We start from the raw sequence: 25,909 nt of genomic DNA on the forward strand, positions 1-25,909 counted from the left end.
CAAATAATTCCTTTGTCCAAGGGCAGCAAATGTCCCGTAATCAGTTCAGGGCTTGCAGTCCACCTGGAGAAGGCATCAATAAAATGTGTGCTTTGGTAATTGCTTCTCCATTGCAAGGGAGTTTAATGGAAAAGAAAAGGATCCACCCTGAAGTTTAAAGACGGACCCAGTCATCGCTTTTTTTTTTCCCCCTCGTATTTATTCGAGAGCAGAACTTGGAGCCTGAGGCAGAGATACAAAAAATAAAACAGCAATAGGATTCCGCTGAATTAGAAAAAATGACTGAAAATAAACAAAGCATCTCTTGTTAAAATGGGACGCTTGTGGTGGGCAGTCTGAATTGAATCAGTTACATTTAATTTACATTTTCATTGATCCTTCCCACTGAAATATTGCTCTGAAAGGCCAGTTACACTAAACTGTTTATTCAGAAATATTCCAGTTATTTCCTACTATACTGTCATGAAAATTAGGGTTTTGGCTATCCAGAGGGATGGCATGTTGGCTTCTGCCCAAGTGAGGCACTAAAATCACGGCTGGGATTAGGAACAGGCAGGAAGGAAGGGCAGGAAGAAAATCATTGGGTGCGATTCATGTACTTTGAAAACAGAAAATCCTGGGGGGCAGAGAGGGGGAAGGCAGCTTTGCCCCACTGGAGTAAGAAAAGCCCTTTTGTGCTCACGGTGTCAGGATTTCATCCTTTATCTGTGGCCTTATTGTTCTGTGCTGCTCCTAGCACCCACAGGGGTCACGTCAGCAGAGCAGCCATGGTGTATTTTAAGCGTGCAGGCGTTAGTTCCTTAACTGATACTCCTCCTCCTCCCCGGGGCTTGGATGCAGGGCCTGGCACCTCAGTGGGTTTCCTGACTCTCCTGAGGACCGTATTTCCTGCTCCTGGGTAGGGGCAGCCAGAAAAGATTGCTGCTGAGGTCCCCGTGGCTGTGCCACCAGGCCCTGGGCGGGCAGGTGGACGCAGCCCCCATCTCTCCTTGGCCACGCACCCAAGCAGCCTGGTGATGGGCATCCCCAAAATCACATCCAGTGCTTTCATTCAGCTAGAGCTTCCAAACCAGAGCACCCTGGGACCAGAGGTGCTGCCCACCCCAGCCCGATGGCTTCAGCAGGGATGGCTGTGGTTGGGTGGGAAGCCCTGGCTCGGGAACATGTCCCTCACCTCTCTGCCCAAGCCTTGTGGCCAGCAGGGAGGGCTTCCCCACAGCTCGTGGCCAAAAGAGTGGGGGAAAAGAGTAATCAGCATCCATGGAGATAACAAACTCTAGTTCCAAAACTAGGCCATTTGCAGTCTGATACGTAACGCAGCAAAGTAAATCTAGCAGTACCATGGAAGAGCTGGAATATGTAACATGCTACATTAGGTATCACTTTGGTTTTAATTACACAAATTCAACATATTCTTCTGGTTCCACAGCAATAGGAACTGCTTCAGAGTAAGGTCATAGATATGTGTAGGAGAGGCTAAGTGCGAGACCAGGGTACATTCATCACTCCATTTCTGAATGTGGGTTTTGCCTGTGCTTTTATTTCTTATGCTGAAACTATTTTTCCCAGCACCTGTGAAATGACTGCTAAGTGACCTCAGTGAATTTTGCTTCTCACCAAGCTTTTGTTTTGTTTTTCAGCCTCAACAAGTGGTTCAAAAGAAGCCTGCTCAGGTAAGAAAAAATGATTTAAATTCCTTACGCTATCTTAAATTGAATACTTCTTCAGTATTTAAAGTGATAAAGAGCGGGGGGAAATGCATCAATAATATGAAATGGAGGATAGCTGCTGGCTTGTTAGGCACAACCACACAGAAAATTCACGTGGTGGCCCTCAGGAAGGAGAGGAGGCAGCAGTGGAAATGCAGCCTGGGTGGAAGGTGCTTGCCCAGAAATGTTCTCTGAAATGTCATATTTCTGCAGCCACCACCTGGTGATGACAACACAGCCACGCACACGACTGGTGCCAGTCCAGCTTGAGCTAGGCACCCATGTGTGTCCTGAGCCTGGGCTGCTTGCAGGAAGAGGGGACACAGGTGTAAAACCCTTCTCCCCACTGGTATAAACAAGTCCCTAAATCCACAGAATAAAATAGGCTGAACTTGATAATTAAACCGTCTTAAAGACTAACACATTTGAGGATCTTTTGTTGGGTGGCATTCTCCTTCTTTAACACCTTGGACAAAGTGCAAGCTAAGGTGTAATGAAACCAAACACTGCGTTTATGGTCTTCCCTTCCGTTTTCTTTCCCCAGCCCACTCATGTCAAAAACAAAAACCAAAAAAAAACCACTCCAACTCTGCCACTTTGTTATGTATGCTGCAGCAGAGAAGAGTATGTGGGCATGGGAGCAGGTCTGCAGAAAGGGTCCGGTGCTTTTCTGGAGAGAGGTCCGCTTTCAGAAGGGAATCATGCCTCTGTTTTTCTACCGTACGGTTTTAGTACAGTATCGTACAGTGTACACTATTGTAATGTCTACTGTAATCTGAATTAAGAGCCGTTACATAAGAAACAGAAAACATCCTAGCTGTGAGTTGGAGGGGTGAGATGATGCAACACTCAAAAGTATGCAGAGGAATCACGTTTCTGCAAAAGGAATCAATACAGTCACAGTAGTGGTGAATGAGTGGCGCTGGCTATGATATTAATGCCTCCTAATGGCAGAGATAACATTCAGGACGAATGTGGTAGTATCTTCAAGTAAGGTAAATTTTGCAAGGAGAGGTAGAGTCTTTTATTAGGCCAGCTTATGGAAGAAACACAGCAACTGTCCCCAAGGACTTACCTTCTGACTACAACACACAATTCAAAACACGCCGAGTTGGTCTAATAAAAGATATTTCCTCTCCCTGGTCTCACTTACATCTTTCAACTGTTAGGGCCCCCATCATGCTGTTCCTCCCACAAGGTGGTAGTAAATTTGTCAGTGGGCACAAAGCCAGCCATCTCTTCCTTGGCACCTGGGGGGCTCAAATCGTGCTGTGCCAAGGAGGCCAAGCTCAGGAGGTGAAGATGGGGGCTGTTTGCATTGCTGTTACCCCTGGTGGGTGGCAGGGAGCTCATGCCCGTGGGGGTCAGCAGGATAAAGGGGTCTGGAGCTTGTAGCCCTGCCTCTAGCCAGGCAGAAATCATGCTGCCCATGGCACATAGTGGTGCAAGCGCCTCCATTTCCCCAGGCACTTAGTCATGAGTGTTTTGTTTGAATGCTAATCGAGTGTGAGCCCTGGCACGGGAGAGGAAGAAACGCCTGGGACCAAGGCTGAGGTGGGGTGTCAGAGGATCGAGCGGGGACCTGGGACTCCATCGCTTGGTAGCAGAACAAAGTAACGACGGATTTAATGATGTAGGAGTTTGAATCGCTGGGATTCCCTGTATGGACCTTCCTGTCCTTTCTTTCCCGAAACGGTGACTGGTGGCGATGCCACAGGGTGTTTCAGCCACAGCCACTGCTGCACGGTGCCTCTGCAGCATCTCCGTGGTCGGGGAGGGCAAGAGAGAGAAAAAGAGGCCCTTTGACATTCCCATTAGTAATGGAAATGTTTGCATAGAAAACGAGGAGGCACAGAAGAATGCATGAAAGGAGAGAGAAGGCTTTTTAGCAATCCCCAGTCATCACAACACAACTAGTGAAATTACAGTCTTTAAATTATTTGTGTGCCATGTCTTCACTCAGAGAACATTTCTTTTTTAATCCTTGGCCTGAGGGATTTTCAATGAAATCATTGACTTGTCTTTAACCCTTCCTGGTCTAAATAGGCCCTGCTCCCACACTTATGCTGACACAACATTGCGTTTTTGCTGGCTGTGGGTGTGCAACGGAGAAAAAAATGTATATTGCTGTGAGCAAGCCCTCCTCACAGTGTCTTCCTGAGGCTAAAAGAAGGAAGAGGTAAAACAGTGCGATTCCTGGGACGGTCAGGAGCTTCTTGCTGCTGGTTTTCACTGGAGTCTGGTTGCCTTTCTCCGTTGTCTTTTTACACTACTGAATTTCCCTTTAAAGGAGGGAGGTACAGACCCAGAATTAACAACAAGAACATGAGCTCATGCAGGCTTCCTAATCTGAGCTGTCTAAGGAAATAGTGATAAATTATATAAACATGGGGACTACATGGAAGTTCATGGAGGATAATGTAAATCTTACACTACATTCAGAGGAATCTCTTCCTTTTCCATCTGTTTCCTTCAAAATATCCTCCCAGATGGCTTTACCATGTGGCAGTCTGGATTAAGTTAGAAATGTATCCTTTCTTCATCAGTGGGGACTGTAAGAGGTAGCAGTCAAGAACTGCTGTGTGATGGTGAGCGTATTACCCTGGTCTGCCATGGTAAAAGTGGCAGAAAACCTGGGTCAGGTTTTATCCCTGAGTGCTGTGCTTTGAATTTCTGGCATTTTCCAAAAGATTTCTGTGAGTGTTAGTTTACATCACTGTTGCTCTTGTTCCTGTTGCCACTGCATATGCCTCTCGGTTTTGCTTTATTTTTAAAAATGTAGAAGCAGCAAAAACAGATAGAATTCTTCTTCTATTCATAATAGCTCCTTTCCCTTCACCTTTTCCCAGGTTTTAAGCATTATGCAGGGCTCTTCCATGCTCTGAATCTCTTTATGGATGTCTAATGTCCAGCTTAGGGCCATACAGATGCCTGTATAAACTTCTGCAATATCTTCAAACATCCTCAGAGCTGTGAAGATCGACCATCACGCAACTGGCAAATGCAACAGTAAACTCCACTGGAAATCTGCCCATCCGTATTATTAATACAAAGCTTTAAATAATATAGTCTGTACGCACGTTTCTGATGGTCGTTGATGCATCCTCTCACACTTCCTTGGGGAAATGAGGAAAAGATAGCAAGCCTAACTGCACGTCATCAGTTAATTTAGCTTGTTCACGGAAATATGTGCCTAAGCCTCAAAAACAAGAAGCTCCTTTTAAATCCTCTCTGTTTCCAAAGAATGGGCAGTCATATCTTATAAGTATGATGAGATAATATTCTTACCAGGGTGTAAAAATCAGCAGTCCAAACAGAAATTTCTGCATTTCCTTGTTTTTAAGCTATTTGTAGCAGCTGTAGCCTGAGCCATATGGGGGAGTTACACTCTTAAGTAATGCAAAGGAAATCGATATTTTTAGGAAAACATCATGAAAGCTATCAAAGTTTTCTGGAAACAGGACATGTTTTATTTTTATCATTTCTGGAGAGAAGAAATCCAGTGAGTGTAGAACAGCCCTTTGAAAATTTTCTTATAATCTCTTTGGGAGGTCTATTAAAATCTGAAATCCTTGCAGCCTCTTAAGTTTGTGTCTGAGTCTGAAAGACAGCATATCACTCACTCCAAGCCTCAGAGTACTTTTCTACCTAATGCTAGCATTAGGTGCTTTTAAAACAAAACAAACAAATAAATCCCAGCAAAAAAAAGAGCTAAAAAGAAAATCATTGTTTTGTATAAGAAAGTAAATGCAGATTCACTGCATTTTTTTCATCTTACTCAGCTCTTAGGCTTGGTATTAACAAAGTTATGCATGTTAATTAGTCATAATACATATACACCTCAGAACTTCAGGTTATATGTGTTCCCCATCTGCCTCCGTCACATGTGCACTGGATGTAGGACAAACAGTAAATCCTAAAAGCGTCAGACAGGCTCTGCAGCCCAGGACTTGCACTGATGATTCACGCATTCATATGCAGCCCAGAAGCATCAGGCTTCGTGAGTGCAGCTGAGACCGGAGACGTGGTGCTTGTGGGGCAGGTCTGACACGCTGGGGCAGCCTGGCTGGTGGCCCCACTGTGCCCAAGTCCTGCGTCACCTCTTTGCACTGTGCAATACATCTGCGCTTCCACAAGCTTCAGATGTTCTTCATACCTGCTACCACCACATGGGGATTTTTGTCTTCTCTCTAGAAAATCCCAGAGATAAATGTGGTAGAAAATAACTCCAAGGGTCCATGTTAGCAACGACTCAGGTTGAAAGAAAACCCTAGTGTCACAGAAAGCCTGGCAAATCATTCACAGCCACACAGGTGCACTTAGATGTCGGAGATAACATGTGTCCCTGCCCAAGCCCACCCTGTATCCTTCCCAGTAGGGAATATTGCAGCTTTGCTCATCACAGCCATGGCTGTAGAAACACCTCCGCCCTGGGGGTGGACCTGCTTCCCTGGGGTTTCCACGCTCTTCCCACTGCATCCAGCAAGCTGTTTTGTGTGTCCTGTATTTCTTCTGTATTTACTGATAAGGAGAATTGGAAAGTTGTCAGTTTCCAGAGGGAGAAAACTTTATTTTCCATATGTAGATGGAATTTTATACTTCAATATAGGTTGCATGCATGTTGTGCATACCACTCCAGAACATCCTCTGAACAGCTGAGTTACCATTCTTTTATTAGTGTTATTTTTAAAGCAAACACCGATTGTTTTCCCAAAGACAGTGGTAGAGGCCATCTTATATATACTGGAGGCCCCAGGTGCCACATGCACACACGTGGAGCAAGTGGATATCATGATATCACAGCTCAGTGAGCCTGGACTCACTGCACCTCCCCGTGTGGGCCGTGGTCCCAGAGGAGTTGCCCAAAGTTTTCCCAGCGGGGCTGAGCCGTGGACCTGCTATGGGGCCCCCCAGCTCAGTGCCCTGCCTCCCACCACCGCTGGACAGGGGACAATGCTTACTGGAACTGGCCAGGTTTTTTTTTTTTTGCATAAATAGCTTCACGATGAAATAACCTGTTTTTATTGACCTTTTTCCCCATAGGTGTCCTTGGAAGGTTAGTTTTTCCAAAGCTTCACATTATTATGATCGCTTGAGGGTTTTTTTAAATCAAAATAGGGTTTAATTTTGGGTTTTGAGGCTTTTGCTTTGGAGAAACCTTCCAGATTTTGATTCTGAGTGTTCTTGTAACATTGTTCTGATTTGAGGAGATTGTTTTAACAAATGGATGAAAATGTCGTACGAAAAAAGGGCTTAGGTTTGAAAACTAGCCTTTATTGTTGCCATTTCTGCTGTTTCGAGCAACCTATAAGGATTGCTTGGCATAAGATGCAAATAAATAAATAAGAATAATATAAAATTTGTGGATTAGAGCTAGAATCATGCAGAAATTAGGTAGGTACCTGTACTGCAGGAAGGACGTTACCATTCCTCTGGAAGAGGTCTAAATTTGATTTTAAGGGCATCAGGAAAGCCTCTTACTTTCCACGTAATTGCAGTAGCTAGAGCCTCAAGGATGTTGACAGCCTTTAAGGCCTTACTTTCTTTCTCCTTCCAGGGTAGAATGGTGGCAACTGCATGATGTGGTTTCCATAGGAAGACATACAGACATACTCGGTCTTCTTTTATTTTTGGTTTATTGTGACAGGGAGTCTGAACAGGTTGTCTAAAATTAAAAAAAAAAAAAAAAGCACATATTTTTTAAACAACACAAAAATATATGGGGAAAAATACAGAAGGTGCAGATACCAGTTCTATGAAATACTGTGCTAAAGAATGAGGTCTAGAAGAGGAAGTCAGGTATTTCTGATAGCAAATATTTTGTTATTTATATGACATAACTTCTGAATAGAATCTGAATAATATAAATCAGTGAGACCTAAATACCTAAATAATTTTAAGAATCAAATTTCCAAAGTTCAAGTGTTTATGATTTTCCTTTATTACATAACCATGATAGAGTAACTTTTTTGAGATAACTGCTTGCAGAAATTTGGTTTTAAATAAATGAAACAAAGGAGTGGAAAAAATATGTGATGGGAAGGAAGTGAAGAAAAGAAAAAAATACCTTTAGTACAGGAGTATATTAAGATATTCGGTTACTTTAAAAGAGTAAGAAGTCAGAAATACAGTGATCTGAAGCTGTATGTTGCTGCTCAATGAGGAAATCTTTTTTTTTCATATTTTTGTGGTTTCTTTTATTGATGGTGGTAGGTACACACTGGCTTCTCAGTGTCAGGATGGCAAACACTGCCAGTAAGTATAGTCTCACAGAGTGAACACTGGGGCCACAGAGTCATCTACTGAACACCAATTTTATGAAAATCACTTTTATAAAAATTGCTTTCGCTCACAGCAAAATACTCAAATACTTATTTGAGTATTTTCTTCAGCTGAACCCCATTCTACCATAAACAAAAATACAAAAAGAGCTCACCCAGCATTTCCATTTCATAGAGAATGCAAAGGGAACAGACAGATGGGTTTTACAAAGGTAGTTAAACATTTAATTGTTCATTAGAAACCACTACTTCTCTTAACAGTGAGTCATTAGATACTCAAATAACCTTGGTAATACAGCCCTCAAGCTTTTTGGTCTAAATTTACTGATATTTCCAGGCTGCCCTGTTTCCCTGCAAGCAGAATTTGGGTGTTCACAGGGAGGAGTACCAAATCCCCGGCTCGCTGCTTACCCAGTCTCTCTCGGAGCCAGTGGACACCTTAGCTGCATTGCAAGATGGAGGGACACGCTCACAGCTGCGCCTGCCCAGCAGCTGCACTGCTGCAAGGCACTGCCTGCCCCAGGCTCATGTCTCAGGTTTCTGGGGACTTAGAAACCCTCTGTGCCCTCTGCCAGCAGCCAGGATTTGGGGGGGGGGGGTTGGGAGTGGAGTGAGTTATGCAGGGGAGCAGGAGCAGCCTGCTTCTCACAGCGCAGGAGCAAAATAGTTTGGATAAGCCCCAGCTTCACAGCAGCACCTGCCTCAGTACTGAATTATGCATCCCCTTGCTTGGCGTGCCAGTGGCACGCAAAGCAGGCTGAGTGTCTGTCGCCTTGTCCCCACATGCTGACTGAGGAGCAGAAGTGTCCCGTTCACCCATGATGGGTGAGCCGCGTGCTTCCTTTGAATCTGTTAGTGTTGAGCACTGCAGTGTGCAAGCCTCTTTTTTCGGCAAGTTTTGCTGTGTCTTGATCCCCCCTCTGTTAAAACCAAGTTGCTGATGCTCCCTTCTTGTGTAAGGGAATTATGAGCATGCATACATTCATGATTTTATGTGACTAAAAAGGAATCAGATCTTGGAAGATATTTTTGCTTCATGGTTTCCTGGGGATTCAGAGTCTTTACGTGCTGCAACATGCAGCTCAGGAGATGTCCTGGCTTTGTCGGCCAGCTTCTGAGGCAGTCGGAATGTCACTGCATAGTCCAGTCTGGGAGGAGTCTTCAGCTCTGAACAGTCACAAGGCAAAAAAAGGTTATTTTAACTCTTTAAATATGCTACACTTAATTTCCTTGGCACAAGCCCTAGCACAGGAAGCCACCATCTGAATGCAGCACTGGTCACACATTTGCCAATTCGATACAGACATGCTATCGGGTTGCTGCTCTTTCCCGGCGTGCTGAGCAAGGCCTGCTCCTAAAATGCTCCCTGCTGAGGAAAGGACACAGAAACATCCTGGAACTACAACCATTGAGCAGCTCCATGCATGGCACTCGGGACAGGCTCTGCAGCTGATGGCTGAGGGCTGAAGGGGTGAGCTAAAACCTTTTCATGCCCTTGCACTCTGCCCACCTCCTGGTTCTCTCTTTGCAGCTTGGGGAAGAAGCCCACCATGGGCAGGCGATGGCTGTGGACAGGCAGGCTTTGTGTTTGACCCCAAGGCTGTGACCAAGGAAGCTGCTGAGGGAGGCACCCCCTCCAGTTCAAAACCTGGCTCTGATTTGACGTGAACCAAAATCTCTCTAACAATAGCCAGAAGAGACAGGGCTGTGACGTGTGCCTGGGAAACACCACTGAGAAAGATGGCTGGGCAGGGAACAGTGTTTACAAAATGTCAGTCAAGAGTAAATTAAACAGTGCTACTTTTACATACATGTACTATGTATTTTGGCCGAGGTTTCCAAGAGTAACAAGAGTCTGTACTGCTAATACTTGGGTATCCAACTTCACAGGCATACAGGATTCTAGGAAGTATTGGGCCACCCCCTGAAAATCTGGATTATTTTAGGATGTTTCCAGAATGATATCCAGAAAATTGAAACTACCAGAACAATCAGCCTTTGGACTTCTGGCAACAAAAATAATCAAAATGCTAATTAGCCAAGATGAGGCATGTCAGAAGGCTGTGCAGAAAGAAAGCACTCTTTTCACTAAGAGCTTGGTTACAGAGCCTCTCATAAAGGCTCTGCACCTTTCACAATCAAGCATCATTGCTGTTCCTCCACACCTAGCTGAAGTCACTGAAAAATACCCTAATTCTTGGCATAAATATTAATAAGTGTCCAAGGGCTGTAACCCAGCTCATCTGCCACACTGAAAAACATGGGATGTAAGCCCTCTCTAACTCAGATTGTCCTCAGGGTTATATGATACGATCTTAAACAACAAAACTATGATCCGCATCTAGGAATTGCTGCATCTTTGCTATGCGTGTTCAGGACCATATAAATTTTGTTGCAAATTATATGTTAAAAGTGGGATATGCTGTAATGGAGGTTGAATAAGAGACATAATGAGAATGGAAGTTAAGACCAAAGAAAATACATTTGTCATCTGTTAAATAATCTGCTAGAATAGTCAGTTACAGTATATGCATACCAGCAGTATTAAAAAAGATTTGGCTAGGGAAAATAGCAGTATGCTCAGCCCTCATTAACTGATATACATCTTTAAACATATTCTGGAAGGAAGCAATAAGAAGCCAATATTTTATTTTATTCTGGGGTTTCCATGGCACTGGGGGAATTTTATAAGGTCCCCTTGTTGCCCAAAATAACAGTCTTAGAATAGAAGAAGAAGGAGCATTTCACAGCTACTCTGTCAGTCACTATGGGGCATTTGTGGAATTCAGCGAATTTAGTTCCTTGAAATCAGTGCTGCCATGCTACCCTGGGTGGACATCTGGCCTCCCTGGGCAAGCCCGTCAGCTTGTGACACCTGTGCCAAACATTAAGGCTGGGACGGACAAGCTGGACCTATGAGCATGCCTCCTCCCATGCAAACTCACAGAGGAAAACTCAGGCAAAGGATTCTTGTAAGTCAATGCACAATAAAATCACAAAGGACACTCTAAAACCACTTATGGACGGAGTAAAACTTGGGAAGCGTCACAGCCTCTTAGTAGACTATGCAGTGAGACATGCTCCTAAGTACTTAAATGTTGAAGGCTACAGGAGTATGTAGGTATTTTTCAGACAGTAGCACATTGCCAAGTAGTGCACAAAGGACCCACCTCCGCCTTTGGGCAGTCCAATATTTATAAGTGTCTCAAGTGCCTCCTTATAGGACCTAAATAAATAAATGTGCTTTTCTCACAGAGGCTGGAAAAAAGCCATTCAAAATGACTGCCTAACTGTTGGGCATTGTAGCACTCACACCACCATAGCAAACTATCTCATGGATCCTGTTTCATTGGGATCGTTCAATGCCACAAATGTTAAATTCTTTATGAAGTCTGCTCCACCAGATGTTGAGCATCACCATGATGAAGTTCTGCTGCTGATCCTGCTGTAAGGCATTTCTGGAAATTCCAGAATGTTTTCAAAAAATGTTGGCCAAAATCTCTCTTTAGGAATGACTGTTGCATGTATTAAAAAGGGATATGATATTGCCAGTGTACTTTGTGCATTACCTCTGATCTGTTGATGTAGTCATGTTGTTAAGGGCTGATCTCTGATCTCAGGTTTGGAGAGCTATTTGCCACACAACAACCATGGGAAAAGAGAAGGAGAGAAAAAAAAATAAAAAAAAAAAGAATCACCCACATTCTGCCTGAATTCAGATCTCAGATTTCCCACATCCTGGTATTTAATTTCTCACAGTTACCAATGGTTGATCTCACGGCAGGATTAGTGGGAAGAAAAATGAGAGCTCCATTGAAACCAGACTTGAGTCTGGAAAGATGGGACATGTGAGCTCTAGGACCAGGGAGATATCAGATTCAGGGTAGTGAATGGCTTCCCCCCCACCCTTTCCCTGATAATCACGCTTATTTTCAGGCAAAATCTGGAAACTGAAATCAGAATAGCAGAGAGACAGTTGCAATATGTTAGGCGGCTCGCCCATCACTTTAATAGCCTCCTGAGAGCTGTGTTATATGGTGGGGTATTAACTGTAATTTATATTAGTATTTTTTATGTTTAGGAAGAGGAGAATAGATTAACATTGAGGTATAAATTGCAGTAAATCTGTCTCACTCCTAAAAGAAAATGTGTTTTGAACACACATTTCCAGCAGGAACCTTTTCTGATTTGATTATAGAATATAGATGTGTTCAATTGGAAAAGAAACTCCCATAAAAGGTTCTGTAATCAAAAGGAAATAATCACTATCTATTAAGTTGGACAGGCCCACTCCATTTAAATCAAACTATCTTGCTTAGAGAAAGAAAAAGCTTCACCCTGTGGTAACCCGAGTCGCAGCGCAGATGGAACTTGAAAAGTTGGGTTCCTGCTCCATGCTGAAGAGGGCCGTACTTTATTGCCCTTCGCACCAGATTGTGTGGAGATATTCAAGAAGTTGAAAAATCTTTAAATGCATCGCACTAAATCCTTTAGGAGTTGAACGTATTAAGATGACAAGAAGAGTATGTCATTAGACCATAACTACCCTTTTTGGATTACCTGGTATTTGTAGATTTATTGGCAAGATGGCTTAAATTAGGGATATATTTTTAGCCTGCAGCATTACATAATAAAATAGCAGCAGAGTTCTTTGCAGTAAAAAAGAGAAGGGATGGGGGGGAGTTTATTAAAACCAACAGAAAGCTCTCTGATTTTGCACTCTTTGCCTGCACAAAGAGGTGCTCCACGGTTACACAATCAGTAAAGTTTGCAAGAAAAGCATTCCCATTACCCCATTTTGCTCAGGAGTCGTCGCCGTGCCTTTCGCTGCAGACCTGCTGTTTAGTCTGAAACCGAAAATTAAACCCAGAACTTCAGCTCTCAAAGTTAAATACTCTGCTTTACTGCCAGCACACAGCCTCACCAGTGTCTGTGTGGTAAGATCTATGATTAAACTCTTCAGACATTTTTAAAAGCATTTTACAAGTCTGTTAAGCTTTAGTGTTTTTTCTTTTCTTTTTTTTTAAGAAAAAAAAAATCATTTAGCTGAATTATACCGCAAAGTCTCACATGAACTCTGCTGAACCAAATGAGAGGGCCCAGCCTCGCTATCTATCTTTCTGAAATATGTTTCTCATTTGGGGGGCTTTTCAGAGCACAGCTTGGGGAAGGTAGAGCCGCCTATGTTGAACTCTTTCCTTCACAATCGGAAAAGACATGCAGGGAAAGCCAGGGGAGCTTCAGAAAGCGCGGTGGCCACAGTGGCCTCCTCCGCTGCAGCTCCTTGCAGGCCCTGCTCCCCACGGGCCCCGGCGCAGGGCGGGTTACGGGTTATGTGCCGGGGCTGTGAGCTGCTCGTTCGGGAGCCTTCGGGCCCAGTGCTCGTAAAAATGTCACTGGCGCACTTCCCCTTTGAAAGGCTCTTTTATCTTACCCTCCCACAGCCCCTCTCCAGTGGGCAGGCAGGCTTGACCGGGAAGCTGCTGCCTGGCCTTCCCGCATAGCTGGGCCCTAATGAGGTGTGTGCGGCTCTTGGCTGCAGGTTTTCAATCTCTTTCTTATTACTTCAAAGCTGCTGCTCCAAGGCTCAGACAAGTTTGATCACTTGGCAAAATCTCTCAGCTGGGACTCAAAAGGAAGACGTTTTATTTTATTATTTATCATTACGGATAGATAGCTGGTCCCAAACCGCAGTTGCCAGTGGCTCTGTAAATGGAGCCGTAATGCTTTTTTAAGTGATAAAGGATTGGAGGTGAATAACTTCTGGCAGTTGCTTCCTGTCTGTAACAAGCAGTCATTTTGAGGGGAAAAAAAATAGAATAGAAATCTAACAGGCCTTACTTTATTCTCCTTTTCATGTTGTAAAATAAGAGTGGGGAGCAAAAGGTAAGCAACATGGGTTTGACCCTCATTTCAAAGCCAGTCCTGGTGTCCGTCTCCCTACGTCTTCTCCATACCAGGAGCCAGACCTTCACTGTAGTTCTTCCTCCATCACCAAACACAAAATATAAACAGTTATCAATGCAATATACACAGTTATCAATGCTGCCAAAGGAAGGCAGGCTTATTCAGGTTTGCCTACACGGGCTCCAGTATCCTTCTGAGCTTTTCTATCTCCACTGCCAGCAAAAGAAAAGCTTATGCAGTGGCCCACAGGGTTTTATTGGCTTCTAAAAGCCTAAGGATTTTTTTTTCTCTTTCATGTAATTGTTGACATACATATTAGTAATTAGAGGGTATTATTATAGCCTCTTTTTGCCTTATGCTCCAGTCTGGATTTTTGGCTCTGGAGCGTGGTGTCCTGTGTGGATGCAGAGCAGTTTACCACTCCTCCAGTTTACAGCCTCCACAAGAGGTTTGTAAGAGCAGCTTCTCAAGAGTTGGGGTTGGTCCAGCTCAGTTGTATATGTTTCTAACGGCATCGCTGCCTTCTTTTCTGTAATACTTTATTTCCTTCCCACCGGAACTGTTTACATCTTGTGGGGTTGAAGCTCTCCAAGACAAAATATGTCTCTGTCAGTGTTAGAACAGCACCCATGACTGCTTCAAGCACCATTTTTGCCTTAGGTCTCTGCTTTGCAGGCTTTAAATGGTGCTTCGTGCAAAATTCTTCTGACCAGTACTGAGATTTTGCTCGAGATTTTCACTCTCCTTTTAATCACATGGGGAACAGATTTTTTCAAAGTGTTTTGACCTGCGTAGGTCAAAAAGGCATTTGCTGTACTCAGATGCCAAAACGCATTTAAGAAATCTGGCCTGACGTAATTTAGACAGCTGAGTCTCAATTTCAAAAGGCTTCAATGGTGCTGGCTTTAGCACTGAGCGACCTGCTGCCTTGCAGAAACCTCACTGCTGAGTTAACATCAGGGCTGCTATAAAATCCATGGTAAAGTTGGGCACCTGAAACGGGTGTTCATTTATGCCCATCTGTAGGAGACATTGAGAGGCAGAGCCTAAAGTAGGTATTTTTCAGGGTATCTAAACGCAGACCAGCCTAATTCCTGTCTCTGGAAGTTCTCAGCCCTCCTGGATTACAAATTCTGTGTCAGATAAACCCTTTCTCTCAAGGTAACCAGTGAGAGTCATTATCACTCCATTACATCAAACAGTTCTCCTACTGGCAGATAAGCTAGGAGATAGAGAAATATTTTTGTATTCCTCTTAATCTAAAGGGAAGAAGGCTGTTATAACATAGAGAGGAATGTCCTGTCCTGAAGGGATGCTCCTGAGCACTGTCCTGGTCCCCTTCTGTTACCTGAACCTGTGACTTAAGGTCCAAACTTGGCCAAACCTTGAAAGACATTTCTACCAGTAGAGGAAAGTGATCTGTAGGAGTGGTTTATGGGTGTGCAAGGATGGTAGCTCTCTCTGACCTCTGCCACTGCTGTTGGTCTGGAACATGTTGTTGGTAGTGATTCTCAGCTTGACAGCATCTGAGTCCCAGGGCAGCCCCAGCAACTTCATTCCAGCTGCCCCAGCTAGAGTACACTTCCTCCAGCAGCTGGGGATGTGGATTATCCAGTAATCCCCATGAGCAGCCTTTTTGCTAGTAAAGCAGGATTGTTCCAGCAGTGAAGGGAGAGGACACCTTCAATTTACTTAGTAAGTCTGTGCATTTGAAAAGCCACAGGCTGATCACCTGCAGAACAACATTGGTATTTTGCTTTGTTTTCTCTGCTGCATTTCCATCCCTCACAATATTTGGTGATTTATGTAAAAGTGGAGTGACTTCAACAGACAAAAGATGCATCCTTCATATACAACAGCTGGGTGGGTAGGCATCTTCATAGGAGGTAGAAAACCCAGCTTGAAGTATCTGGTTCAAATCAGAGAGCATGGGGATTTCAAAACAAGCCTGCATGTGAGTTTCCAAACCAGTACTACTGCATACATGCACAATCACAGAGGAGCATTATTCTCGCTCTCTGATGTGCATTGCCTTCCTGACTGTGGAACCTTTGAGGACATCTCCAAGTCGAAATGAGCTTTAAGATGCTTGCCAGCTTTCAGACTGCTCCGAAGAGCGTTAGGCAGCTCTGCATATGCCCACCAGTTTGCAGACATGTATTAGGAAGGTTAAGCAGCAGCTCACTAAGACTACTTGTTAGTATTCCAACATTGGATTCCCACTATGGCTGTCTGCAGCCTTTTGAAGGCCAATAGGTGGCAAGGTGGACCATCAGAGGCTAAGCCCCTAGTGACTTAGACGTTGAAAGCAAAAATGTTTTCCAGCCCTGTCAACCCTCAACTGCCCCATCAGCTGCCACCTCTCCATTTGTCTCTCTCTTTATCTTTAATGTCCTCAAAATACCAAGAGTTTGGCTTCCTTGGCGGGACTTGCCTGCTTGCTATCCTCAGAGCTGTCCCATGCCGTAGTCAGTGTCTGTGTTGTGTCAAATGCAGAACCAGTGTGTCAGAGTTTTCAACTGTGTTTTTACCACCAGGCTGGAGAAGTTGATCTCTCCCTTGCATGATAGCAGTGACAGTACACAGAAATTGCTTGCTTGCAGGCTGGTTGACTCATATGTGGTGATGGTGGTCTCTTCTGCCCTAATAAATCCTTTTATTGTGATATGTGCAGTAAATACCTGTAATAATTTGAGCTCTGGATCCAGATTCTTGAATTTAGCTTTGCTTTACTGCTGAGTGACTGCTGTCATGGGCTCAGCAGGGCTGCGTGGTGACTGATGGCCTCGGAGAAGGAGCTCCAGCTCTTGCCAGCACGCTTTGCGGAGGGTGAAGCAGCTTGAAGCAAAAGATCCCACCCTAAGCTTCACACAAAGCAAGCTGACTCTGAGTGCCTATTAGTGCTGCGAGAATTTCTAAAGGAGTTTTTTGGCCGTGGAGCAGTCAGGATGACACTGTGTCTTGGCTGGGCACAGCCCGGGCCTCTGCAACTGCAATAGGAGGCACTGGCTATGGGGACTCCTCTGAAAACATTAGCTTGCATGCCAGGGGATTTCAGACAAGTTAGCAGACAATGGTCCACAGTCTGCAAGTTGCTCTTGTCAGCAGTTCTTTTTGACATATCTATTCAAGCATACCCTCTCGGGCTTAGAAGGCAGCCAGCAAAATCTGTGCCAATAGCAAATACTTCGTTATAAAATAAAAGCTCTGACAAATTCAGAGGCTCCACGTGTACCATTACTGTGATCCTCCAGTTCATCTCACAAAATTGGTTCTATTTTTTTAAATCCGCCATTCAGAGATTCGTGAGCAGAAGGTGAAAAAAATGAGTTGCCAACTGAATTGCCAGCGAGTTTCTGGAGGCAGACAAATAACCTTGAAGTAGCTGTAAAGGAGTTATGTCCCAGGGAATTAGAAGAGAATAAACATCTTTACAAAAATGCAAAACAGTTGCTCTTCTGCAGGTGGGGGGATGCTGTTGTCAAACAGGTCTCATCATCAGCTTTTGCTATGACCACCTTCAAGGTGGTCATAAAAGAAGAGATGCACACAGATGTGCAATGGCTGAGCTAAGCCTATCTGTTCTTGAGGACACCAGGATGCTGCTCAGTGCTCGTGTTGCCGGCAAAATAACATAAGCCAGCCAAACGTGGGTCACCAAATTGACATGGGAAGGCTCTGTGATTTACATATGGATGGTGCCACCACTGAGCTTTATGAATGAGGTGCATGTGCTCCAGGTTATCACTTCACATATCCCTGCTATTTACCCGTTTGCTTCGTTTTTCCCAGTGGAGAGCCTTTGAAGGCAGAAACACAGCATCATGGCTCCGGAGAGGGTTAGTGTGTCTAGTTGTCTTGACACTGCTGTCCAGTGCCCTTTTAGGTGTCCTGGTGGATCACAGACATCCATGCACACAGAGCATGACATGGGAGTCCAGCAATCTTCTGGTCTGGCTGGTGGTTGCCAAACTAGATACACAGGGCATCTAAAATGGTGTCAGGCTCCCATCTTCAGGCATCTGGGTCCCACATCTGTCCTTCCTCTCCTGCTGGGACCCTACATCAGGGAGAGGCGAGGGTGCAGTGTGGACAGGTCCCAGACCAGTGAGCACACCTTCCAGCCACGTGCCAATGATGCCCGTCAAGAAAAGACCTTATAAACATTTGTGCACATACGAGTTTTGGAGAAAGACTTCCCAATGCTGTTTTTTAGGGGGAGAGGCAGCAGCTCCCTGTCACTCCCTGCTTGGTAGGCTAGTTATAGCAACTCAGGGTGCTGGTTCACAGTCTGTCCTACAATATCACGCTGTGACCTGCAGCAGCTCAGGGTAAACGTGCCAGGGGCAGGACATGCCAAGTAAAGCTGCCTCTGCAGTGCGCCGTGTCAGTCAGCTGCAGAGGATATGTGTATGTGGGGTACATGGGTGTATGGGGAGCTCACCCCAAAGTGGCCACTCCTGGCGGCTGGGAGTTAGGCATCAGAGTACGTAGCCTTCCCGTTGTGCTTGTCCCGTTCCCCCTGAGCTCTGGCCATGGCTTCCCTGCTAGCCGAACCCCATCTGGTCAGTTTGAAGCATTCTCAGGTTTCCCTTCGCAGCCTGCTACCCCAGCCTCTCGCCAGCTTGCTGCAGCAGAAAGCAACCAGGGGAGTAGCTGTTCAAGGCAAAACTGGGTGGAGGAACGTTTACGCTCAATTAACACATGTCACCATTCTGTCTCCACAACTGCAGTGAAGGCACCTAAAAAGTGAGAACAACCTGAATTAAGGCTGCCTGTAATGTGAAACCTCTGCTGCCTGCCCGGGCGCTTCCTGGGGTGGTGTTTCTGAATTTGTGCTCTGCATGGCTATCACGCTGTGACTGAGTGACTTGGATTTCTAACGTCTGCTCTAATGACTGTGCTTTGCTCCTCGGTTTTTGCCCTTCTCTTCAGCTTGATCGGAAGCACATCTGGAGTTACAAAGTATTTCACTCCAGCCCAAGTTCCTCCTTTGACTATGATACATGGCAATGCCACCAACATTGATCGGGGCTGCGAGGACTTGTGAGTCCCTGGAGGGTGCTCCGTGATGGTGGAGCATCCCTCCCCTGAGGTGCCCGAAGCCCTGACGTCCCTCGCAGAGCGCTCCAGGGGGTCTCTGGCTGCGCTGCCCCAGCGCAGAGCTGGTCTGCAACTTGTAAGGGGTGCACAGTTTCCAAAGCACCTTCCCCCCTCCGTCTTTTGGGGAGAGGTGGGTGTGGATGCTGCACAGGCAAAGGCTGGGCTGAGGATCACAGCTGCACAACCTTCTGATATTTGTAAACTTTTTTTTTTTTTTAAACCAGTGCAAAAAAATCCCTTTCTGTTCCTGTCACACATCTGCATTTTCTCTTTCAGAACCTCAGCTCACTCCTTCCTTTGGGTCCCTCCATGCATATATGTCTGATTTGTATTATCCCTTTGTTTGAATTGTAAGCACTTCAGAGCAGCAATCATGTCTCCATCTGTGTCTTGACAAGGGACTTACATGATAGGTTGGCTTAAAACCACCCGTCTGTAACTGAGCTATCTTAGGCTTTTGCAAGGAATGAACTTAATGAAGAAAAGTTTTCTTTTTGCTGCACAACAATCTGATCTCTTTGCCAGCTTTTTTTCATGAGAAAAGTCTTTCCCAAGACTGATGTGAATTTGAAAGGCAGAGCTGCCAGTCTCAAGTATTATTAATAATCAGTTTATTATTTAAATATTGTGGCGGTTTTAGCTTGCTCTTTGGTTTCTCATCCTTCCAGTTACTACAAGTGCGCACATTTGCAGATACATATCCTTTATTAAATTAATATGTATGCATATATAGATAGATGAAGGATGAGCTGCTCACTCATTTTCTTGGTCACAGCAGCTGAGGCTACAAGGAAAAAAATATTGTTAGATTCACAATAAAAATCACTAGAGTGGGCAACTCTTTAACTAAAAATAGTTCTCTGGCTGCGCTCAGAAATATGTCCTTCTATAGACTTTCCTGTCCCCTGTCCATGTAACGCTGTGAAGTCCACGTTCTTGGAAAGCGAGTCAATCAGGTTTCAGTGCTATCCTGACAAGCCAGGTGTAAATCAAAGTGAGCTGCCCAAGTGCATGCTGTGGTCTTCGGGGACAACCTGGCGTGTCCCAGGTTCGGGGCTGACCACGGTGCTGTAAGGAATTAGGCATGTGATCATCATCAAATGCCATTAACCAAATGTTATAACACGTTATAATGTTATGTTAAGAGCATGGAACCCACAGTTGTATTTTTTAACTGAAATACTTGGAGGCAAAGGTGTTGTTTTGGATGGTCATCCTCAGTTCTGAGGTACCAAGACACAAACCAAGGTATTTTGCTCTGTCTCCACACACGCAGCCCAAATTAGTTCTTCATTAGGTGCATGTAGATATCATTTTTCTTCTCGTCTGAGACGTAACAGCCACAGTCCCACCCTGCGAGGAAGATAAGCGAGGAAAAGGCACTACATGATAACAGGATTAGACGGAGTGTGAGAGCCCGTCCCCCAGTGCTGCGAGGGACGGAGTGAAATTCACTTAATGGCTTCATGAGTCAGGGATCGTTTTCACAGCAGCACTCCAAATGTAACCATGCTACAAGTGGAAATGACTTGTTGTGAGGAAGAAATTGTTTATCTGCATGATAGATTGGTGTCTTCTGGAATTTAAATATTAATTGAAAAGTCAAGGTCAGAGGGCAGCTGACACTTGACTTTGCTCTCTTTCCTCCGTCCACAGCTTTGATCATGCTACATCTTTCTTTGTGCCTGGTGCTCGAGAGAGTATCCCGGGGTCATGGCCTGCTTCCTAGTCAAGAGGTATAAACCTCCTGGCTTAACCGGCTGGGGCCTGGCTTTAGCGGGGGGCAGGGGCCTGAAGGCAGAGGGGGGAGCGTTTGCTTCATGCTTTTCACATTTCCCACATAACCCAAAGCAGACTAAACAAAACCAGTGTGAAATCTCATGGCTTGATGCCGCTATGGTTATATTTTTTAAGCTGTCATCCATTCATTTATACTTATGTTTATTCCCTGGATTTACAGCTTTTTTTTCACTCTTTTCTTGTGGGGGGGCTGAAGCCTTTTGAAAGGGGATTGCAGTGAGCAGTGGCCTATGATTAAAGCTGTGTGTTTTTTCTTGATGCCGCTCTTCTGCAGCAGTGTCACACATGGTAGCATTTAGGAGCCCTTCACAGCTGAGGTGTTTCAAACACTAATGAATGGAAGTTTGGCCATATAATGCAGACAAGCTTGAAGGCATGCTCTGCTGAATGGTGTACTGTAGTGGCCTGGGAAAGGAAGAGGGTTATAAATTGTGTCAGTTAGCCACCCAGACAAAATGAAGCCATGTGGAAAATCAAATCTATTAAAGTATGAAGACTGTTATAAGCTGTTTTAAGCTGGTCATTCTTAAAAGGTCTCAGTTGGCTGAGGGGGTAAATTCCTATTCTTCCTAGATCTTTTTCACGTGCTGGCTTAGGTGATGATGTGCAGGATTTGATAAAAAACAACCTTTCACTCGCAGCCCCTTTTATCAGAAATGTTTATTGCCCCCGGTTTACTGCCCATGTCCTGAAAGGCACAGCACATTGGTTAAATAAGCAGCGTAAGAGCGCTGTGTTCAGTCAGGCCTGCTGAAGGCAAACATGAGGGCAGCGCCGGGGCAGAGACCGACAGCTGATGATGAGGAGAAGGCTTTCCAGAGCACCCACTTAACACTGGATACCTGCTCAAAATGCTTTCCAGTTTCTGGAAAGGCCCATGACAGAGCACGACAGGGCTTCCTTTTTCTTGGCACCCCCTTGGGTAGGAGGAGAGCCCAGCAAACCACGGTGGTGTGATCGGGATCGGGGGACCTTCTTGTCCTTCCCAAGGTGGCTTCTTGAGATGTCATAGCAGCTGTAAAGGGCGTTTTCTTAGCTCAGGATGCAATTGTCAGCTGCGTGAGAGAAGGAGGAGGTGACAACCTGAGACCCGTGGTCACCATGTATTTATTTTTCCTTTTTATATGTTCTAGGAAGAGACTGAAGAAACGTCCTCACAAGAATCTGCAGAGGAAGACTAGGATACCGCACCATGCAATTTCTACCTCATCAGCAGTTGGGTCTTTTGAAGGGAGAAGACACTGCCTTGACCACTTATTTTCTATTGCCATGGTCTTTCCACTTTTGCCTGGGGGAAAAAAAAATCGCATAACCTTAAAAAGGATTTGACTAATCATCTTCTTTGTAATCCCTTCACAGTCCCAGGTTTAGTGAAAAACTGCTGTAACACAATTGGGACACAGATTAACGATGCAACTTTTAATTACTGTTTTCTTTTTTCTTAACCTACTAATAGTTTGTTTGAGCTGCTAAGTAAGGGTGACTGGGTCAAGAAGAGCTCCAAATCAGGTTTAAGTCATTCACTGCACTGCATATAAACAAGAAACTTGTAACATATTAATTATAATGGGCATTGAAATAGGAAAGGCTTGGTGTGCAACACTAGGCCTTGCAACACTTCCAGCAACCCACTCCCTACTTAGTGAACTCCCTGTTTTAGAACACCAAAGATAAGGGATAGATACTACTCTTTTTTTTTTTTTTTGTAACCTTCTTGTAGACTTGTACTTGATTTTTTGATTTTTTTTTTTAAGACTTACTGTTATTTCAGGAAAAAAAAATTGAAAGCTGATCTCTCACTTCATTCAGCTGGTAATCAGAAGAAAGAAAGCAACACGAAAAAGGTACTTTCATTTTGCAAAAGGGAAGAAAGACAAAGATACGTTGTATAGTTACAGATACAAACATATCAGCAGAAGTAGTAATAAACAAAACAAACAGCCCTCACCTTCTGGACAATAGGAAGTCCGACAGAGTCGGCTTTCTGTAGAGCCAGGCATTTTCTATGGAAACAGAAATGACTGGCACCAAACACTTAAGCCATTAATGACTAAGTCTTTATCAAGAAAAGTGTTTTAAAATGTATAGAAAGGTACCTTGAAATTAATACTGAATTTGTCTGAAGAAAATAATCCAGATGTTTTAGTAGTTTTAACTAATTCCACTCACCCCGTACCAGGTTTCAAACAAAACGAATCTCTTCTCATTACTCATCAGTCATGATGTAAGAACCAACACCATGTACCTCAGCTAAGCTTGTGTATTACTTTAAGCAATGTATTTTGACATAGGATGGTTCACTGAGCACCTCTGTGCCGGTGGCGTTTCTCCATCTTTTCATTCAAAGCAGCACTTTTAGCAACAGATGCAATATTACCCCACTATTCAATACTACCTCTGATTTTTACAATTTACTCAACAGACTGATAAATACATGCTGCTATACACATTCAATGCAGGAAATTTTTACTGGGTAGATAATCACGAGTATCTGCATTTTCCCCTTATTTCTACTTCAACACTTAATTGCAGTTAAGGAAGCAATATCTTTATTGTGTTTCGGCATGACTATGTATTTTTCTTTCTCCTTTTTTTTTTTAATGTACTTACCCTATTCTCTGCTAGACTTCTGTGTAATGTACTGTTAACTTGAATATATTTTTGTACTGAATTGCTGATAGGTTTGTAAGGATAATTTTCTTCAATGACACTACATGACATAGAAAAAAAATCTAGCTGTAATGTTTAAATATTACTGTCCAAGTTTGTACCTCAAATGAATTGTTTAAAGAAATGGACTAATTGATTGACAAAGACCTACCTCCAGACTTTAAATGGAATGAACTTGTTACTTTCAGCATTAGTTTTGAGACGTTTGAAACAGTTAGGACTGCAACTAATCCCTAATTCAAAACTATTTTTGTAAAATAACTTGTGGAAAATGAACACGTTTTAAATTACTTTCGTATTAAAAAAAAAAATGAACAAAAAAAAACCTTCAAAGAAACTTGAAGCTTTGTAGGTGGGAAGCAACAAGCTCAGCTTTTGCATAATGCAATCACGAATATGTGTTTAAAAAAATAATTAGTAGATTGTAAGAAAATACTTGACAAGTATTTTCATGTATTTTACACAAATGTGATTTTGTAATATGTTTCAGCCAGATTTATTTTAAATGCTTCTTATGTAGAGGTTTTTTATTCTCCTCTCACTCTTTTTTTTCCCCTTTTTTTTCCTCTTTCTCTCTTCCTATTTCATTTTCTCTCTTTCTGTTTAATTTCCCTTCTTCCTCTCCTAGTCAGTACTTTGTAACATTGTATTAATAACTGGGCCAGGGGTAGGTTCTCAGGAAGGCATCTGTTGGTATGGCTTTATTAGCAAGCCAAACGCAGTTAAAGGTAACTACTTGCTGGCTTCTTCCAAGAGGCAGTGTCAAGAACTGCGGACCTCCTCAAAAGACTGCAGAGGGTTCATTGTCGGAGATCGCTGAGAAAGAGCTGATCGGAGTGTTAAAATGAGACACGTTGATATTAAGTGAATGGGAAATAATCCCAGCTATGCAGTAGCTCTAGCAGGCCAAATCCAGCGTCATTTGAAGTCAGTAGAAGGAATTCTGCTGACTTCAAAGGGCATCGAGTCGAGCCTTAGCAAATTCCTTTTTATTTTTTATTTTTTGCGTTTTTTTGAAACCACAGTATTCAGCGGATGACACAGAAATAATCGCTCTGTGTGTGTCACACTTCAACCTCCGAGAGACTTACCACTCTGATGAACTGAATCTTGTATTTTCTATGTATTGTAGTACAATCAAAACACATTACTACCTCTTAGGGCCTACTATACCTCATTTTTTCAGACTGAAAAATTGCATGTGGCCATTGAATCAGTGAGAACATCATAAAATTTTTTATATATATAGTTTATTTTTGTGGGAGATAAATTTTATACGACTGTTCTTTGCTGTCATTGGTCACTGCTAACTAAGACTGGACATTTAACTCTTCTACCATTTCTGCAAGAGAGGTGTGTTTGCAGGAAAAAGAAAAAAAACGCTTCAAGATGTTTAACTACAGTTTACTTTTCCTTTTGAGTGTCTTCTAACTTTTCGCTTTGTTCTTTGTGTAGAGTTGCTGTCTACGATTGTACTTTGAATCGCTTGCTTGTTGAAAATGTTCCTTTAATGGATTATCACAGTCTGTTCAGCACAATAAACATCATAGCCTCTGTGATCCCCATGTTGTTTGATTCTTAGACTTTTGTCACAGTTCTATAAAATGAGTAATAAAGTTTGGTCACAGTGACCAAATCTGTAAAAGCTTTGCATACAAGTAGTCTTCTTTGTCCCAGGACCATAGGCACGTGTCTGAGAAGAGCATTTGCTGTCAGGGGCCCCCAGGGTGGGCGCTCGGCAGGGGGACGCGCTACAAGTGTCCCCTCAAGGAGAAGCACTCATTCCCAGCATGGGGCTCACCGTGCATGGGGAGCAGAGGTGCCACCAGCCGGACAGAAGCACCACGGCATGGGTGAGGCTGGCGTGGGTTTTGTTACCTGGCCCTGGACCTGCCTTGGGGGGGGTCTGCCAAGTTTAGGGGCCTTCTCCTCTGTTTAGGCCAGGTCACGGTTTGCATCCAAGACAGTTTACGGAGTTTACGTTATGCAGCCATTAGGTTAAAAATAGGGATGAAGGAGTGCAAGCTGCAGTAAATCCCTCCTTCACGGAGGCAGCAGGTGGGCGTATGCTCACCCTCCTTCCTTGGGGCATTTGGGGTCTGTCCTGTGCAGCCTCCTGGCTTCTCTAGCTGCCCTGGGGCCATTGTGAGGAGGTGGCAAGAAGCCTGACCTCACCCTTAGGCACGTCCTTAGGCTGAGAGCTGCTACAGGTGTGCAGACAAGCCTAAATCCGTAACACTCTTCTATGGAGTGCCAGGGAAGTACTTTACCATCTGAGCTTGCACAAAAAGTTAGCAGTATCAGAGCAGCAGGGCTTCTCAGCGCACCTAGATGCCTGTTTTCCACACCCCAGATAGTCCAGGTGGGAAGGAGACGGGTACTCAGATCAGCTGGGACAGGGATGTGCCTGGGTGTCACCTGGGACACAGCTTAGATGTT

The 25,909-nt window shown here is 44.1% G+C and overlaps 1 protein-coding gene across 3 annotated transcripts in view; it reads left to right on the plus strand.

The window, feature by feature from the left end:
- The window catches only part of HMGA2 (high mobility group AT-hook 2), a 115,706-nt gene extending 90,671 nt beyond the window's left edge, over positions 1-25,035 (plus strand). The window contains exons 4-5 of one of the 3 annotated variants that reach the window (XM_035543866.2): positions 1,641-1,673; positions 1,923-2,129. In XM_035543866.2, coding sequence (XP_035399759.1) covers positions 1,641-1,673; positions 1,923-1,979 — 90 coding nt within the window. In that variant the 3' untranslated portion in view covers positions 1,980-2,129. Of the gene's footprint in view, positions 1-1,640; positions 1,674-1,922; positions 2,140-21,933 lie in introns of those variants that run through there. The other 2 variants (XM_035543867.2, XM_050709755.1) reach the window with 2 other exon arrangements.
- The last annotated feature ends 874 nt before the right edge of the window (positions 25,036-25,909 follow it).

This window comes from Cygnus atratus, chromosome 1 (genome assembly GCF_013377495.2).
Source record: "Cygnus atratus isolate AKBS03 ecotype Queensland, Australia chromosome 1, CAtr_DNAZoo_HiC_assembly, whole genome shotgun sequence".
NCBI classification, from domain to species: domain Eukaryota; kingdom Metazoa; phylum Chordata; class Aves; order Anseriformes; family Anatidae; genus Cygnus; species Cygnus atratus.